We start from the raw sequence: 17,635 nt of genomic DNA on the forward strand, positions 1-17,635 counted from the left end.
AATAGTTGTGGACAGCAGTTCATTGTGTCTAGCCTTTACTTATTTATTTATTTTTTGACTTAATATAATTTATTGGCTCAGGTCACTGGCGAGTCCAAGGGCAGAGCTTCGGTTGCAGTGTCTTCTAAGCTCGCTCTCTCTCCCTCCACCTCCTTCACGCCCTGCCCCTTTCCCCTCTTGGCTTGCCTCCCCCGCCCCGTTTTTGGTGGTTTTATTTTCAGGCAGGCTCGTTCCAGAGTCAACCCCAAATCTGCTTTTTCAAGAATTTCCCTCCGCACCCAGGTATCTAAAAGAAGAGAGAGTCCACTGGCCCCGTGGGTAACAGGACACTCTCTTCAAATGTGATCAAGCCACTTCCCCACTCTCACCTGGCTGGCCGATGGGAGGTGGGGCACTCGTGGGAGTGGCCAGTGCTCTCACGGGTTAGACAGAGCCTAGAGCCGGGCACCTGGGGAATTCGGACTTGGGTGTAAAAACAGCAGAATGTTCGAGGGCTTTGCATAAAAGAAAGTGTAGAGGGAGGAAGGCTCTGCGGACCCAAAACACATTTACTTCAGGGTTTTGTAAGAAAAGATGTGTGTGGGAGGCGGCCACATATGGAACAGTTTTGACATTCAGATGCCACTTCAGGACAGTGACACAGAAGGTCAAAGGCGGGAACACAGGAGGTCTGAGTCCCCTTCTGACCACACTGGGCTGAGCGTGGACATAAGGGTTGCCCCTAGGGGCTTACATGGGGTAAGAGGTCTTCTATCTCCGGGAGAAATGGAAAACAGATGTGCTAGTCCTGCCTAGAATCCTACTCAGCACCTAAATAAAGAAACTGAAAATCTGGGCCCCAGAATGGCTTTTAGTTACACTTAAAACCAGGCATGAACAGCATAGGAACAGGCCAGGATCATGGTGCAGTAGGAACAAACGTCCAATTAGAGAGCCTTGAGAGTGGGCTCTCCTGTCTATTTCAGGCTCTAGGTGACATTCTTTTACAAAAGGTGCAGAACCAGCATGACTGAGCCCAGGAAACAGAGCACAGGGTTAGAGCCAAAGGAACAGAGCTAATATGGAGTCAGATTTGTTCTTCCCTATTACAGGGTGGCTTCATGGAACCCACTGTTGAGTGAAGGAAGCAGCTGTAAAACTGAAAATTACAAGCAAATCTAGCCCCCGAGGCAAGCCCAGGGGTTAGGGCACATACAGGCTGGCGGGGAAGGGTGGGGAGGGGCGCAGGAGAGGCTCCCTGGAGCTGCTGTCTGCTGAGTTGGGTCTTTATGGATTTGTAGGAGCTCATCAGGAACCAGAAGGGGCGGTATCGAGGGAATTCCAGCTCTCCCTGCATGGAGTAGAAAGACTTAGTTAACGAGCATAAATTATGAGGAGTTGAGATAACATGATTTCAAGTATCAGCAACCACCCCAAAGTGCTGCGATACTGTCTGGAAGGAGCAGACCGCCATGGTGCAGCGAGGGTTTGCTCAAGGGAGTTGGTGGTCCTGGGGTGGGCATTTCCAGGAAGGAAGGGGATGGGTTTCTCGGGTGCATTTTGCTGTTAAAATATGATTACATGGTCTATTATTGCTCATTCTATCTGTCATAACGATTGCCAGCACTGAACACAAACAGGCAGAGTCCCACCTAAACTGGCCAGGGACCAGCCAGAGCTTTGAACAACTCTCGATTGATATTAGAGATAGAAGTAATTGATGGGCACTCGGCACAGGACCACCACAGGGCTGAATGTGAGGAAAGGAAGAGTCTGCACAGATGCTCTGGCCCAGCTGGCTCTCCCAGGGCGGCAGAGGCCGAGGTGGGGCCAGGGGAGGCGAGGCGCCATGCGGGGATGGGCAGACAGCGGGGTAACACAGTCATGCCGCTGCATCCTTGACACTTACTAGCGGAAGAATTCTGATTTATACGAAGCATTTTCCAGCTCTGTCTTTTCTCCCTCACTTTTAAAGGGGCATTTTATCTATTAATTTTCCCATCACCTAAGAAACACCCGAAACGAGTTTCAAGTCCCAGAACCAGTCTTCCCTCAGCTAAAATCATCCGTCGTCAGCAGTTTACTTGGAATTTTGTCATTTTCCGGACACTGTCCATCTCCTTTCCTGTGTCTTTTGGCCCAAGCAGGCTTGAATTTTTAATTTATTTTTATTTTTTTTTTTTACTGTGTCCTTCATTTAACAATGGTATTGTGTTGTATTATTTTTCTCCCTGAAACTTGAATTTGTGTTCTATTTCTGTTGAAACTTAATGGTGCAAGTGAATAATCAAAAAGAGGTATTTCCTTATATAATGAAGGCAAACACTTTAATGCATGTTTTGGCTGAGGGGAGGGAGGAGAGGGCAGGACACCAAAAGAGCCTTAGGCATTTTATGCTTCATAATCAGATGATTACAAAGAACTTAAAGTTTCCCCTTCTGAAGGCAAAACTCTCTTTCGTCAAATGTGAGATGAATTGTAACAGCTCCTGGTGCCTTGTTAGCAAGGAACAGAGGAAAACATCATTTACCGGTGGGTCTCAAACTTTAGCTTCTAATGCCATCACCTGGGAACTTGTTAGAAAAGCAATTGTTCAGGTTGAATCCAAAACCTACAGACCAGAAACCCTGGGGTCTTGCCCCAACCCCTGATGTAGTCAATTCCTGGCAATTATGATGCAAGGCTAAATTCTGAGGCAGAGACTGCTGGAAACTTACAGAGTCAACCCATTTAAAGAATTTACTCCTGACTATGGGAACAGGTAGGATTTCTTCCAATCTGGGAGCAGCTATTTTAAAGGAATGGGACTTTTTCTGTACCACATTAGGCTAAAAGTTGAAGATAATATTAAGCCTTTAGTGCAGGCTGACTGGCCTGCGGTGAGGACTGAGTTGCCTGTGTGCTGTGGTTTCACACTCTGTTCATATCAAATGCTGCCTCTGCTCCCTGTGTTTACCTCTCCCTCCCTTGAAATTTTACAAGTCCTGTTTAAAAACTGATTAAGGCTTTAATTCTATTATACTTCAAATTCTTTAGGCAGGTTAATACTTTTACCCTTTATCAATCTCTTATACAATGGAGTGAGTTTTAAACAGAATTCTATTTTTTGCTGGGTGTGTGGCTGTCCTGTCTCCACTGTAGCTATGAGATTAAGATATAGTCAGTAAAAAGTAAAAGATATGTAGGGGACTTCTTGAAAGTCTTCTAAAAAGAATAAAAGAAAATTATCCTTCTTTCCCCTTTTTTTCCTAATGATCTGGAAGGCAGATATAAAGGCTGGAGCTCCAGCAGCCATCCTAAATCATGAGGTACAAGAAACCTCCTGAGGATGTCAAAATAGAGAGAGAGAGAGCAACTTGAGTCATTAATGACGTAACAGAACCGCCATTCCATCCCTGGATATTTTAAAACATGAGCAAAACAAATTTCTATCCCTGGGATGTTTTTGGCTATATAAAATGCAACTTTGTCCTGATAGAGAGATGTCACCAAGATGGAGGTTGACAGCACAGAAACCAGAAATTAGAAGTGTGGAAGCTAAACTCTCTCTGCTTTACAGCTTAGCCAGTCCTGTCAAGCAGTAGGATATCACCTTTCTTCTTGTAGAAGATTAGCTTTCTGCCAACATGAGGCTTTAATTCCGTAAACACTAGTTCTTGTTTTTGTTCAAAGTCTATAGTATCTCCACTTCCCTCAAAGAGTATTGTAAGGTGTCACAATAACACTGACATGATTTTAGTTTTATTTAAAAACTACATATTTAATATCACTTAGAATCTAGTCGTGGGATTGGAGAAGTTCTTTTCTAGTGAACATGACAGTGATCGGTGTCAGAAAAATATGTCTCTAAAAAGATGAGAATGCAATAGCCTAGAAATTTATCAGTTTCCCCCAAAACTTTCCTCTGAGGTTCTTAGGTGAAAAGTTTCTCTGCCAGCTGAAGCCTGAGAGAGCAGAAATGAGCAGAATTCTTCCATGACTCTACACCGTGGATTTAAGAAAGCATGTTTCCTTCCACACTGTTCAACAGTGCATCTAACAGGTCCTGGAAATTAATAATAACAATAGTAAAAGCAGCGAACAGTTATATAATGCTTGCTCTATGCAGACACTGATCTAAATGTTTTATATGTTATAATCATCATGCCGTATAAGTGTCGTTATCACCCTTAAACTGACTCACAGAGACGCCACAAATACACTGAATGGAGGAACTGGAATTTAGACCCAGGCCAAGTGATGTAGAAAGGAAGGCTGTGTCGACAAGAAATAAAAAAAGCTCAACCTAAAAGTTGAGAATTATGTTTTATTTTGGGAACAAAACTATGAAAGCCAGAAGACAGCCTCTCAGATAGCTCTGAGGGACTGCTCCAAAGAGGTAGGGGAGAAGCTGGATATATAGTTTTGCAACAAAAACCAGGCAGTCAGAACATCAAAAGAGTACTGTTAATTAAAGAAAAGCAGGTATCTCAAGTTAATGATTTTAGCACTTTTCTATGTATGGGAAGATGCAAGAGTCTGGGCTCATGAGATCACTCCTTTGATGTGCACCCTCGCTGTCTAAGTTCAGCGTCCTGCCCTTCCCCTTCCTGAGCCCCCTCAGCGTGCACTGCTGGGGACAGCTGCAGTGGCCGACGGCTTGACAGACCCAGCATCCTTTGTTTACTGATACAGCAAGCGATATTTTTCATCCACAGATATTATGAGTAGATTTCTGTGGGCTTCATACTCTGTATTGAGATCACTGGTTCCAAACTTGTTTACTATGTGGCTCTTGGGCATTGTGTGGCATATTGTCTAGATCTGTCATTTTCACTAGTTTCATATTGGAATTTTTAATTCTCTGTTTGAATTTCTATATTAGAAATTAATGGACAAGGGAGATATTCTTTATGTTTGTTTTCCTTTATGCCTGTTGTGTATTTTTTTTAGAAGAAGGCTGAACTTGGTGACACCAGTAGACCAGCTGGATGTCCCAGTGCCTTTCCATCTAGTGCCAGGGTCCACCAAGCTCTCCCCTCTGGAGATTGAATGCAATCTCAGTGACTGCCCTGGTAGGACATGTTTCAGTGGACTCTTGGCACATGCAGACTACATCACTGAGTCTCACCAGGGCACGGCTTCCACAGGAGTCACACATGGCCAAGTGCACTGGCTCAGGGATGGGGGTGATGAGGAATGAAATATTAATCAGTGATGATATTTGTCTTTTCTTGTAGGCAAAGCCCCAACTAATCTCTTTCTAAGCCCAAGGCAGTTATTTGACTTTTCCTGTTTATAGTGTTTATGTAATCTTTCTTTTCAATCCTCAGTTCTGTTACTAATCTTCTTTGCACAATGTGGCCACATTTAAACTTCCCCAGCTGTAAAGATGCTCAGATAACACTGGTCACTGAGGAAGGAGGAAGAATTCCTCTCCAACATAAAACAAAAAACAAAAAACAAAAACACCATAGATTAGTGTTTTTCTTTTTAATGAAAATATGAAACTATAAAAAGTTTTCTTTTTAATAAAGAAAACTAAATAAAACTATAAAAAGATGCACTATCCATAGTTTGATCACCCAGAATATCCCTATTAAAATTTACCAAAAAAATATATATACGATTTGCTTTTGGACACAGGGAGAGCTATGTGGATTGATTTACGTGGTTCTGTCTCAAGGCAGGATCTTGGTGATAACCTCTCAAAATCCCTCCCAGTCCTACTGTGAAGAAAGAGATCTTTTTTTAAAAAATAGGAAAAATTTGACCTGAGAGGTCAGTTGGAAAACCGCACCTTGCTTGGAGCTGGTGCTAAGTACTGCAGGTCGCTGTTGCCCTCTGGTGGGGACAGATCAGACCTGCAAGCAAAGCTTGAGCTGGGCAGCGCCATACCCCATGTCTGTCAGCGCTTTTGCAGGATAAGTGGTCATTCACACACCATTTCTACACATATTTACTATTTAAAAGTTATAAATCAAGATAGCAAATTATTAAGTAAAAGGTATTCCATTATCCCACCTAGAAAACAATACTTTCATAATGACCTGGAAGCTCAACTTCAAGTTAAAATTCCCAGACTCCTTAGACCCCCATATGAATCAGAGAGACCTAGAGACAGGTGTGGCCTCACCCTTCCCAGCCCCGCTCTGACGCATACCTCCAGGGACTGCGCCATCAGGCCCTGGACACCCCAGCCTCCTGGTAAGCGTGCATCACGTCTCTGCAAAGAGCTTCTCCTCCCCACACACTCACTGCAGGCCCAGGGAATGAACAGCCCTGGCGCCGTCAGGAGCAAACCCAGGAGAGAAGACTGTGCAGGTTTCAGAGGCCATCTTGGACCATTTGCACAGGGATTCTGGGGTTCCAAGCACCCGGAGCATGATCTAGGAAATGGCAGTGGTGGAGGTGGTGTGGGCTCCTGGAAGGCAATTAGGATGACCAAACTGGCTGGCCTGCATCTGTCTGGTTCTTAGAACTTAAGTTCCATGTGTGGGGAAACCCTTCTTCAGCAAGTTATAAGTCCCACTTTTCAATCTTGTGTCAAAAGATTAAAGGAGAAGTGTAAATTCCATTAAGACAGCCTTCCAAATTGGGGCTGAAAGTAACACTGTTTTCAGTGTCAAATGGAGACGATATAAATGTTCCCTCTTCCATAGACACTGTCACTGGTCACTGATGCTGGCAGCTGTGGTTTGTGGTTCACAGCAGGGGCTGCCCACGGTTCCCCACAGTTGCTCACTCAGTGACGTGCCCACTAATTCCGAGTGTGGACAGTCTCCTGACTTTGCCTGCAGACTGACCATGGTGCTTTCGTGTCAAGATGGTCAGCGTTTGATTTTCCACACCGTGAACACTGCGTTCGTGTTTGCTGAACTCTTATGAAAACTTTAGATAAAGTGAGAACCATGACGTATTACGTGTTTAATTAGCCCTGCTAGTAACCAGTACCATTGCCACCGTCAACTAGCCAGTCATTTGGTTTACGTAATCTCATTTATGTAATAAAAAAAGAAGTAAAGCCAAATATAATTTCAAGTAGGCGCTTATTTTCCATATTTCAAAGACAAATTAAGAACTCTAATGTGCATACTTATTTTTATCATTAGTTTTATCAGTATTGTTATTGATTCTCCCCAATTGGTTCCTAAAAGTTGCTTATCCTGAAAGCAAGCCCCCCTGGTCCCAGTCCTCCTTTCCATGGGAGGAGGGAGATGGCTTGTGAAGGGGCCAGCGGGCTCTAAGGTTCTACTGAAAAATGGCTCTCAAATAGACCGCAGGTCCAATCTCTGACAGAAAACTTTAAGAAGGAAAAAAACTATTTATACGCCATTAAAGGAAAATACACAAACGAGTTTGACTTGGAATTTATACACAGCCACAGAACCATGCGGACCAATAGATCTATGAGTTTACAAAGGAAATGACTTTGCAAAAAGAAAAAAAAATCATTTCTTTTTGATGATGCTTGCATTCAAGAACTCAGTTTTCTAATGTTCCTGAGGAGCAGATGCTAAACTGCAAAAATTAACTGGTGATTGCATTTCAGAAAGCGGTGATATCCGACTTCTTTATTAAGTTTGCTGTTACGTGAACAAAAGAAGAGAAACACGTTCCTTCCATCAGCAAAGCAAGTAAGACATCTGTGCACAAGGAGACGAGAGGCACAATTTGGCGGGTGAAATTCACTGTGGTGGAAGGAATAATTGGCTTGTAAGTACAGATGCTGTAGCATCTCACAGGTTTTAAGCATGTCTTTGTTGTCATATTCTTTAGTTTTATTTTGATTTTAACTCTGGTTTGGAAACAGCAAACAGCGAATTGCACATTAACAGCGAGACAAGAGACAAGCGAACTCAGGCTCTGAGCCTCTCTGTCTCGACATCATATCCTGTAAGCTGAGAGACCTTTGGTCCAGGTTTGAGGGATCCTGCCCACCCACAGGCAACTTGGGGAACGGGATGGTGTGGGGACCTGTGAGCCCACAGAATGAGCATGACCTGGGAGCCATGCCATCTAGATGGTATTTCCTTTATGCTTTTTGTTTGTTTTCTTTGAAAATCATCTCTGAGTCTTCAAGTCCTCCTGTCTTTGTCTTTTAGGCTTTGTTACAACTCTTCCTTCTGAAGAAGACAAAGACAATTAAGTCTTGCCCTGAACAAATACAGCATTTTGAATGTGACAGTGGCTACTCCTATGTCCCTAGGACCCCTGTCTAAGTAAAGAGGCTCATCTTTTCAAAAATAAAAATAAAATTATCATAATAATAAAAAAAACATATTTTTTTTTCTGGGATAGAAAACTTTCTGTAGTCTGAAAGCCTGAGTCTCTACTAAAGTCTCTTAAAAATTACTAATCTAACCTTAGCTGGACCAGGGCACAGAAAAGAATCAGCGCTCCCTCATCACCAGGAGTGGTAAGTGATGGAGGCAGCCAGCGGAGACAGTGACTCTCATGTACGTACAAGGTTTAGGACTTTAAGGTCTTGTTCTTCCTTCTCAGGTGAAGGTTTGATCTATGTTCTCAACTCAGAGCAATGGGATGTTGTGACCAAGGGAGTCCAGAACCCCCTCCCCATGACAGCCCTGAAGAGTGGAAACAGTGGCTGTGGTCCTGGGCAGACGCTCTGCGCCCCTGTGGCAGTGCCTCCCAACACTCCTGGGGGCCATGGGAAGTGGTCAGGGCTTCTCCAGCTCGGGTGATAGGAGGACCTTGAGGGCCGAGCCACCTTTCCTGACTCTTAGCATGAGCCACGCTGCAGGCTCCATTAGACGGGTACCCACACCGGCAGGGGGCACTGCTGAGCAGATGCTAACTTGCTGGATAATCAGGTCCCTCTCCCGGATGTAGGGATATAGATATGCCTGTTACCGAATGTGAGCCAGCGGCTGCCGCTCTTAAAATCAATAGGCCAAAGAAGCAATGCTGATAGAAAAGCAAGTTGCTTTTAATCAGGACGCCGACCATCTGGGGAGATGGTGGACTTAGTGTCCCCAAAAGACCATCTCCGAAGACTCTGCTCGGGTGTGACAATTTTTAAAGAGAACATTGAGAAGTAATCCCAGTTGATCGGTGAGATAACGGGATCAGAGTTGTCGCTAGCCCCAGGCCCCCCACCTCTTGCAGGCTTGTCAATTTCTTGTGAATTTTCCTTAGATGCTGTCTCGTTTGTTCCTGAGATGACTGAAGGGGAGGCTAGGGAAGCGATCTGGTCATCTGTGAATCACTTATTCTCCATTCCTAATTCCTTCATCTGGGAAAGAACCAACAGGTTACACAGGGTATAGCGTGCTCAGAAGAAAGGCATGGGTGGTGGGGGGTGCCTGGTTTAAGGTTCCTGGCAAGACCAAAGGGGCCTCCTGCAGAGCTCTTTCTTGCCAAAAGCTGCTTTCAAGCCCTGCATAATTTAGAACTAGCCCATGTGTACCTGAGTGTGCCTAGTAAGGGGCAACCCTCAATGAATGGCATTCATCCTAAGATTAACGTTTTCTAGTTTTCTACTGCCAGGTGGAGTGAGACCTTGAGATAGAAACTAAGTGAATAAAAAGTTATTTTATTTGCACATTGAACATGTGGATTTACTATTTATTCCCATTTTGCTCACTGAACTTTCAAAGGGTCAGGTTGTTGCAGCAAATTCGGCCTCTGCAACCTTCCCTCTCCCATCTTCAAAGGCCAGATTGAGACTCGGATGCAGAGTTTTGGGAGAAAAAGAACAGCTTCATTGCTCTGCCAGGCAAAGGGGAGTCATAGCAGGCTCGTGCCTTAGAAACTGCGACTCCGTCTCAGGGTTGGGGTCTTGAGGTTTTATAGAAATACTGGATGGACCAGAAAAGGTGGTAAAATCCAGGGCTCTTTACAGGGTGCTGCCACCTTCCCCTTAATCGCAGTGTCATGGGGGAGCCCTGGAGGGTCTACCCATTCTTCTGAGATTGTCGGCCCATTACCTTCTTCCTGGAGCACAGCCTCCAGGTTAAAACCATTGTAAAGAACGTCAGGGAGAAGTGTGGGGGCTGCCTAGCACAAAAGCAGTAAGGGAGAGAAAGCCAACTGCAGGAATTCTTAGAAAGAATCAACAAACGGTTTTAGCATCAGGGATGTTAGTTCATTTCCTGCTCCTCCAAATTCCCACTGTTGCTTCATTCCTTCCACTTCTATGGAAATAGGACATCAGGCATCGCTCTCTTCTAGCTGCTTCTTGCTGAATAGGGGCGTCATCTGCCTCAGTTTGGGGGATGGACACCCAGTTGAAAATATCCCCTTGTTTGAAGTCCTGGATCTGAGTCTTGTATGATGAAGATCCCAGTCCTTTAGTCCACCTTTTGGTGCCAACAGCCCCGACAACAAGAACTTTAATAGGCAAAAGAGACCTCGTTCCCCATTCCCAGAGGAATTCAGGAGAATGAGCCTGAAAACCCGTCTGGACCTGGCACTTTAGGGGAGACCTGTACCAACAGTTTACGTTCACCTAAATAGGCTTTAACTTCTGATGTGGTATTAACATAAATATGACAGGCGCTATTGGCCATTACATGTTTCCTTTCTGCTAACATCTGATCTAAAATAATTTTGCTGTCTAAGAATGTAATTACGAGGAGACCTTGAAGTCATAAGGTTGCAGCTGCCAGCAGACACTGCTTTGAGAGTGGTTGGTGGTCTCCAGAGTATGACACAGCTCAGAAAATTTGAGTTCTCAATGATACAAGAACGTTTCTGAAGTCACGCCCCACCCCGTGGCCACCTAGTGTTTTCTTGAATGTCTGAATCACAGCTACTGCATTTTGACTTTCAAGTGCATTCCCCTCCTCAAGGCTATAGCAGGTGTACGACGCATGTCCAAAAGTCTTTGAAACAGGCCGCTTCAGTCAGTAAAGTTTAAGTTAAACTATGTACAAGCCAGAATGACTTCCCCAGACCTCAGTATGTGCAGATTTTTCCATCATTTCACTTTTGATTGCAAATCTTTCAATGGAAAACATGGATGAGCAAAAACATCCTCGATGCTGGGGTGGTGGCTCATGCCCCAGGGTCAGATCGTGTCCCTCGGTGCCAGGCCTCCTTCATATTTGCCTCGTTATCTATGTTGTGGGGAAACTCATCAGATATCGTGAACAGGTTCAGAAGTATGTTAACAGGGAAACACATTATAGGCCATACATTTTATCACTTATACCCAACTGTTACACAAGCATTATATACGTGCTTTTAGCAACTGACATGGAGCAAGCATGTTGTTCGTCATGAGTGGTTATACTCTGTGACAACTCCATTAGAGAATTCTCTTTCTCCCCTAAACACCAGGGGCAACAGTGTGGTTGGAAGTAAAACAATCACTTTCAATATTGATAGGGAGACAAACATCTGATAAATAATTCAATTAGAAAATGTAGATTCAAAGGCAGTAGTGTTTCAGACAAAACCAAAAAATTACAATCATTTTCACCAGTTTATCCAATGCTATGCAATTAGTCCTTTTTACTAAGAGTTTACAGAATCAGAGCTTTCATTAAGCTTTTTAAATATCTTACCCAGTTTAGCAGTATGATTTAAAAGAAACCCGTACTTGTCAAAAAGCCCTTTTATGAATCTTGTTGACAATGGAGCAGTTTTGCAAAGCATCAGCTTAACTGTCTATGCATAACAAAAGTCTTAAAGGCATGGTTAAACATCTGGTTATACCGTAATCAATAAAGAAACCTGATTACAATAATCAGAATTACAACTGGTAACATTACAGACATACAAAAATTTTTTAAATTCCATATAATTTCTAGAATATCTATATTAATAATATTTTCCCATACAATGTATCTAAGAAGATTTATTACTTATTTATAATATCTTGCATGCAATTTAACCCGCCAAATGAACCTAATTAGTTTAATACCTCTCTTTGGGATATTTCAGGGACCTTCTGAAGCATCCCAAAGTTATCTGGAGGTCAAAAGAACTTCAGTCAAAGTTTGGTATTTGGGAAGCTTGTTAAAAAGTTTTAAAACACTGGGTCAGATAAGATCACAGGTGACTGTGAAATTATACTTATTCCCAAGATAACAATAAAATATTTCAAAGGCAAATACAGAGTAGATCAGTAAAAGGGTAAAAGAAACTTTACAACCTGTTACCAAGAGCAGATTGACATTTCAAGAAAACTTTGTCCTTTTTGCTTAAGGAATCAAATTCCAGTTTTGCACTAGCTTATTTTTAAAATTTATTTACTTAACTAAATTTATCTTAAATTTAACCAATTCTGATTACACGTAAAACTCTTTTCCCAGGGTTCCTCTTTTATAAACTTGCCATCACTTCATTTATCCATATGAGTTTGTCCATTATTACTTTATAGCTTTTTAATTACATATAAATTTAACACTTAAAAACCTTAACTCTCTAGCAAAAACCAAGAAGCAAGCAACTGTGAATTGGTTGGCATACCATACCAGCATTTCCTGATTGGAAATTTATGCCTCAGTTTTTCCCTCCTAAGAAGGCAGAGATAAGTAAACTTGGACGTGCCCAGCAATTAATATTTCAATATGTTATAAATGACACCGATAGTTCGTGAGTTCTCTTCATGTAATTTAGTTTCAACTTACCAAACTCTGGATAAACAATTTTAATTTTAGATAGACATTCCCAAAACATAATTATTCTTAAAAGAGTTTACCTAAAAGCTCTTACTTTGTTTACTTTTACTTTTCTTGAAAGTTTTTTTTTCCACTTTGAGTTACTTTCCTTGTTGACAAATTTGCAACAGATACAATGAAGCCTTCTTTGACTTCTAGTAAGCCTAGGTACAACAGAAGTATTATACCTAACTGGTGATTCTAAAGACATGTCTATATTAATTGAACCAACAAGCTTAAGGTGGCTTTAGTACCAAATATTGACTCTGTACTGAATGTTTCCATGGTCACACGAACCTGAAATTTATTTTCATCAGTTTCCTTTATTTCTGAGTATTCAGAGAAGCACTTAATTTTCTTTAAGCCAACTAAATACAGTTAATACAGTTGTTTTACAGATTAATTTTGGCAATACCATACACAAACACACAAACACAAAAAGCACTGAGGCCTCATAGTTTCCGTTTCAGAATTTTAGCCATGAATTGGCTACAACAATGTAAAACCCTTCAGTTACAAAAGAGATTGGTTCAAGTTGGGTTTCTGGCAGATGGAACAAATCAAAGTCACCTGTGAAGATGGAGAACCCTTTCTACTAATAATTATGGAAGAGACAAGATTTCTATTTGTCTTGAACAAGTCAAGTTCCAAGTTACTTACCCCCTTTCTCAAGATTTGCATTTTAAAAAGATGGCGAGACCCAGGTTCCTGGAGAAGACCAGGTAGAACACTGTGTCTCAAAAGCATTGAAGTTGGTAACTAATTGTAGTTTGAGGAGTCAAGATTTTTCCTAAGGGACTGTCTGATGGAACTGAAACGCTACCGCCCATTTTGGTCTTTCCCGCGCACACAACACAAAATTCAAACCTCGGCCGGCTAATGGAAGCATCGAAATTCAAAGCAGGCACAAGTCAAAATTCAAAGTCAAAACAACGGCTTCCTAGTATCACTAACCGCTATCCAGTCGGCGCCTAACAAATGAGAACTCTCTCAGGGAAAGGCCCGTCAAACTGGGCCCCCCTGCCTTAGGGAGGCCCGGAGAAGGTCGGAGGGGCCTCGGTCCTCCCCAGGTACTCATCCTGGTCCTGGTCTGAAGGGCCGCGGTGTCTCCGGGTACTTACCGTAGTCCTGGCCAAGGGGTCGTGACGTCCTCAGCAGCCTTCTTGCCTCTGCCAAGTTTTCGGGCAGCCTGAGGTCCCGAAGAGGTTGGAAGGAAGAAGGAAGAGTCTGGAAGCCAAAACTGCTTCTGCAGCCGCTGGGCTCGACTGCCTCGCTCCTTAAATCCCGCCTCGGACTTCCGGCTTTGAGTCCCGCCTCGGACTTCCGCCTCAGAGCCCCGCCCATCGGCTATGGCGGCCCGAGTGGTTCAAACGCAGACTCCCTCGTCTCCTGTTCCAGGGGCCCCGCCGTCTGGCCTCCTCGGCTTCCCCGACCCTCCGCTGTCACATGGGAGGCTGGCTCAGGGGTTGCCATTAAGGAATCAGATCAAGCTGAGGTGTCTAGGGGTAGGAAAGAGGTAAGGGGGGGTGTCGAGCCCCACATTGGGTCACCAAGGTTGTTGCTGCAAAACTGGCCTCTGCACCCCGAAAGCCAGGTTGAGACCCAAAGGCAGAGTTTAGAGAGAAAAAGAACAGCTTCATTGTTTTGCCAGGCAAAGAGGGAGTCACAGCAGGCTCGTGCCTCATGTGAATCTGACTTGGGGTTGGGTATTAGGTTTTATAGAAAAACTGGATGGACCAGAAAAGGTGGTAACAACCAGGGCCCTTTACAGGAGCTGCTACCTTCCCCTTAACCTTTGCGTCATCGGGGAATCACGGAAGGGCTGTCCATTCTTCTGAGGTTATTAGCCCATTACCTTCTTCCTGGAGCACAGCCTCTGGGTTAAAACTATTGTAATGGAGAGAAAGCCAACTGCAGGGTTTCTTAGTCAGAAAGAATCAGCAAACAGTTTGAGCATCAGGGAAGTTAGTTCGTTTCCTACTCCAAATTCATTCATTTTACAAATACAAACATTCAGTGCAAGGAGGAAGAATCGTTCTCCTAAAAATAAAAAAGGAAACTAAAACAGATGTATAAATTTGTGAACCTCGTGGACAACGTCTCACCTGTTCCCATGTCATTAACTACCCGTCTTCATGCTGGTGATTTCAGAGTCTGCTTGTCAGCTGCCTATTTCCTCCGCATCCCCACTGAACACTTTCAACCTTCTGCCCCCAGATTCTGCACATTCAGGGAGAAGAGGGCTGGAGTCCCTGCTGTGAGCCCTAAGCCAGCCCTCAGAAAGAACCTCCTAAGTTGGTAAGTGAATGAATCCACGCATGCATTTTTTTTTTAATTTTTGAGACGTGAACAAGGTGATCTGTCACAAGCAAATTTATTTGATTTGTTGACATTTAGGTCGGTTTTCTAGCACTTCACAAACAGAATAGGGGAGACACCTGGCTCCTCGGTGGGGGTTCTGATTGAGGGAATATCCAAAGCGGTTAACCAGTGATCAGGTAGGGAAAGAAAGGTTTCTGGCTGTGAAAATTCTCCTCTGTGAAGACCAACAGCTCTCGACAAAGGAGAAGATGTTCTATGGAGCAAGAATGTGAACAGGGCTGAGGTCCCTTTGAGAGTCTCCCAGGAGGAACCCTGGCCCTCATTCTCCAGGCTCACCTGCCATCCAGTGGGGAAGAGGGTTAGGAAAGACCTGCGTTGGCTGGGTTTGCATTGCTGGGGAGAAGGCAGCCTCTTAACCGCTCTGGTGGAGGATTGCGTCTAAGGTCTTATCCCTGACACTCTTCAGGAATCTCAGAACCATAGTTCCGCCCGTGCCCCTCTCTTCTAAGGCCCGAGGTGGCCCTGGGAGCTGGCTTGGCCTCCTGCCCTTGGCTCTGGCTGCAGCTGTGATGAGGTACTTGGTCACCATGGCAATGTGATAGCTGCGCAGTGCCACGAGGGCCTCCACACACTGGTTATAGGCTGCCAGAAGTTGGCCATTTCCGGAGGACAGAATGTGGTCCCTCAGTGAAGGAGCAGAGTGAATTTCTTCTACGAAAGCCTTATGGGAAGGAGGCATGTAGTCCCTCATCTTGTGCAGAAAATCAGCTGAAAGAAACCAAGCAGAACAATGCCGTACGCAGCACCACACGCAAACATAAGAGAGTCTGTCTGCTTCTGTAGACATCAATGCAGCGAAAGCTGTTGCTCTCATCCTAATAGGAAGGCTGGCTTGTAAACTTCAAATACTTAAAATGCACATGTCTGAGGGTTGACTGGAGATAGGAAGGGAAAAAGGAGCCCGTCTCAGGTAACGAAGTTGAAACTAGATCTAATCAATCAGTGTCTAAATATTTATCATCCACCAAATGTGGGCAGAACATCTTGCCAGTCACTGGGAAGGTTATCTGCAAATGGAAGGTGTGAAGCCTTAAACTGCTGAGCTAAATAAATATGCCACTGAATGTTGTTTCCCGGGTGCTGTGTTTTGGAGGGAGTGCTAAGGAAGAGAAAAAATTGAGTTTCTGAGAGCAAAGAGATGAAGAGTGAGCATGTGTTCCAGTAACAGCATCTTGAAGTCAAGATGTTTAAAAATCAAGTCAACAGATATTTATAGGAAATACAGAGAGATGATAGATTATTTAGAAGAAATCCATTCTAGGATTCCTATTATGCAGAGTAGGTCAACTACTAAGATCACCAAATCAGAAGTCAATGAAAAGTGGACTAGTTCCAGAGAGCTGGCTTTTGTGAATGAGACTGCACTCTAGGTCATCACGTTCAAGCCACTTTTTTTTTCCTAATCCAACTTGAAAACTCTCTACTAGGAAGTCTGTATCACAGCTGTCTTGATGCAGTAAGGAAATTTGGCTTGATGCTGGCAGTAAGGAAATGAGCGATTTCAAGTTTGTCAATGGCAGGCTCCCTGTCTGGGTCCACACAGATTTGGCTTGAGGCAGCATCATGTTTATGGGCAGGTGTTGCACTGGAGAAGCTCAGCCCCACCACCAACTAAATCCAGACTTGGCAACATAGCGTCACAGCTTTCCATCTCCAGATCTATCTCCTCCACTTTAGAGTAAGGAAGCTACCACCTAAGGAGCCAAACCAAATTACAGGGAACAGCTGGAGACAGAGCCGTGTTTTAAGATTTGGAAATAAAAACCCACTCTTCAGATCAGCTCTGCTCTTAATTGACTTGACACTCATAACCTATGGCAGGCACACAGTTTCCTGGTCAATGTCTGCTTGGATTTATCGATTGGTAAAAACACCTTTGTCCTTTCTCCCTGTTAAGGAAAGAAAGAGAAAGAGAAAGAAAAATGTCTGACTTACCGCTCTCCTCACTGTGATGAATGCCTAAGAACTCATCAAAGGCGTGGAGCACTGTGCTCTGAGCCGCACTCCCGCCCGAGTATCGCAGGGGTTCGTTGGAGACGCCTTCATAAATCAACCCCGCAGGCATCGCTGGGTTATCCTTCCACCTAGGCAAGAACAAGAGTCAGAGAGAAGAAGTGGGAGCTGGAGTTAGGAGTCTGCTTTCTGATATGGAAACAAACATTGAAGAAGAAAGCCAACATCCTTTCAATGGCAGCCTCGGGGCCAAAGACTGGCTACCTTTGTGGGATATACACTGAAGCATCAGCTTGCCCCCAGCCTCCGAACAGACCAGCCCTTCTCTTTCCTCGTTCATAGGATTGTTCCAGAGGAGTACAAGATATTTAGAGAGGAATCCTTGGCATTGGTCCTAGGATATATTCATTGGGAAGATTCAGTTATAAAGATGTTATCAGTGCTGATCAATGGGAATAATTAATATGGGGGCTCTGGAAGGTGCTCTTCCCTCCCTCTGCTAATCTCAGCCCTCATGGCCTGATACCTGTAACTCCACAAGTAGAATTTTGAAAATAAACACAGACACACACACACACACAATCTTTGCCCTTCCCTAAAACAGTTATAACTATAACAGTTTTCATGTTAATCTCTCAGTTCTAAATACTACCTGACCTCATGGAAATGCCTTTATCAAATACTTTGTTGGCCGGAGGTGTCAATACTAAGTG

At 43.8% G+C, this 17,635-nt stretch overlaps 1 protein-coding gene and 3 long non-coding RNA genes across 4 annotated transcripts in view; 2 read left to right on the forward strand and 2 right to left on the reverse strand.

The window, feature by feature from the left end:
* Positions 1–830: 830 nt before the first annotated feature.
* On the reverse strand, positions 831–13,852 carry LOC140689584 (uncharacterized). The gene is made up of 2 exons (XR_012064620.1): positions 13,709–13,852; positions 831–1,330 (listed from the first exon to the last, which is right to left on the reverse strand). It is a non-coding gene; the product is annotated as an uncharacterized lncRNA (long non-coding RNA).
* LOC140689583 (uncharacterized) lies at positions 3,893–8,143 on the forward strand. The gene is made up of 4 exons (XR_012064619.1): positions 3,893–4,021; positions 7,511–7,674; positions 7,772–7,854; positions 8,064–8,143. It is a non-coding gene; the product is annotated as an uncharacterized lncRNA (long non-coding RNA).
* Positions 13,853–14,008: 156 nt separating the features above from the next.
* Positions 14,009–17,635, forward strand: part of LOC140689433 (uncharacterized) — a 76,258-nt gene continuing 72,631 nt past the window's right edge. Inside the window, exons 1-2 of the long non-coding RNA XR_012064368.1 lie at positions 14,009–14,103; positions 14,805–14,885. This is a non-coding gene — a long non-coding RNA (uncharacterized lncRNA). The remainder of the gene's footprint in view (positions 14,104–14,804; positions 14,886–17,635) is intronic.
* The window catches only part of IDO2 (indoleamine 2,3-dioxygenase 2), a 51,855-nt gene continuing 49,165 nt past the window's right edge, over positions 14,946–17,635 (reverse strand). The window contains 2 exon segments of the mRNA XM_072950238.1: positions 14,946–15,677; positions 16,905–17,053. Coding sequence (XP_072806339.1) covers positions 15,322–15,677; positions 16,905–17,053 — 505 coding nt within the window. The 3' untranslated portion in view covers positions 14,946–15,321.

This window comes from Vicugna pacos, chromosome 26 (genome assembly GCF_048564905.1).
Source record: "Vicugna pacos chromosome 26, VicPac4, whole genome shotgun sequence".
NCBI lineage: Eukaryota > Metazoa > Chordata > Mammalia > Artiodactyla > Camelidae > Vicugna > Vicugna pacos.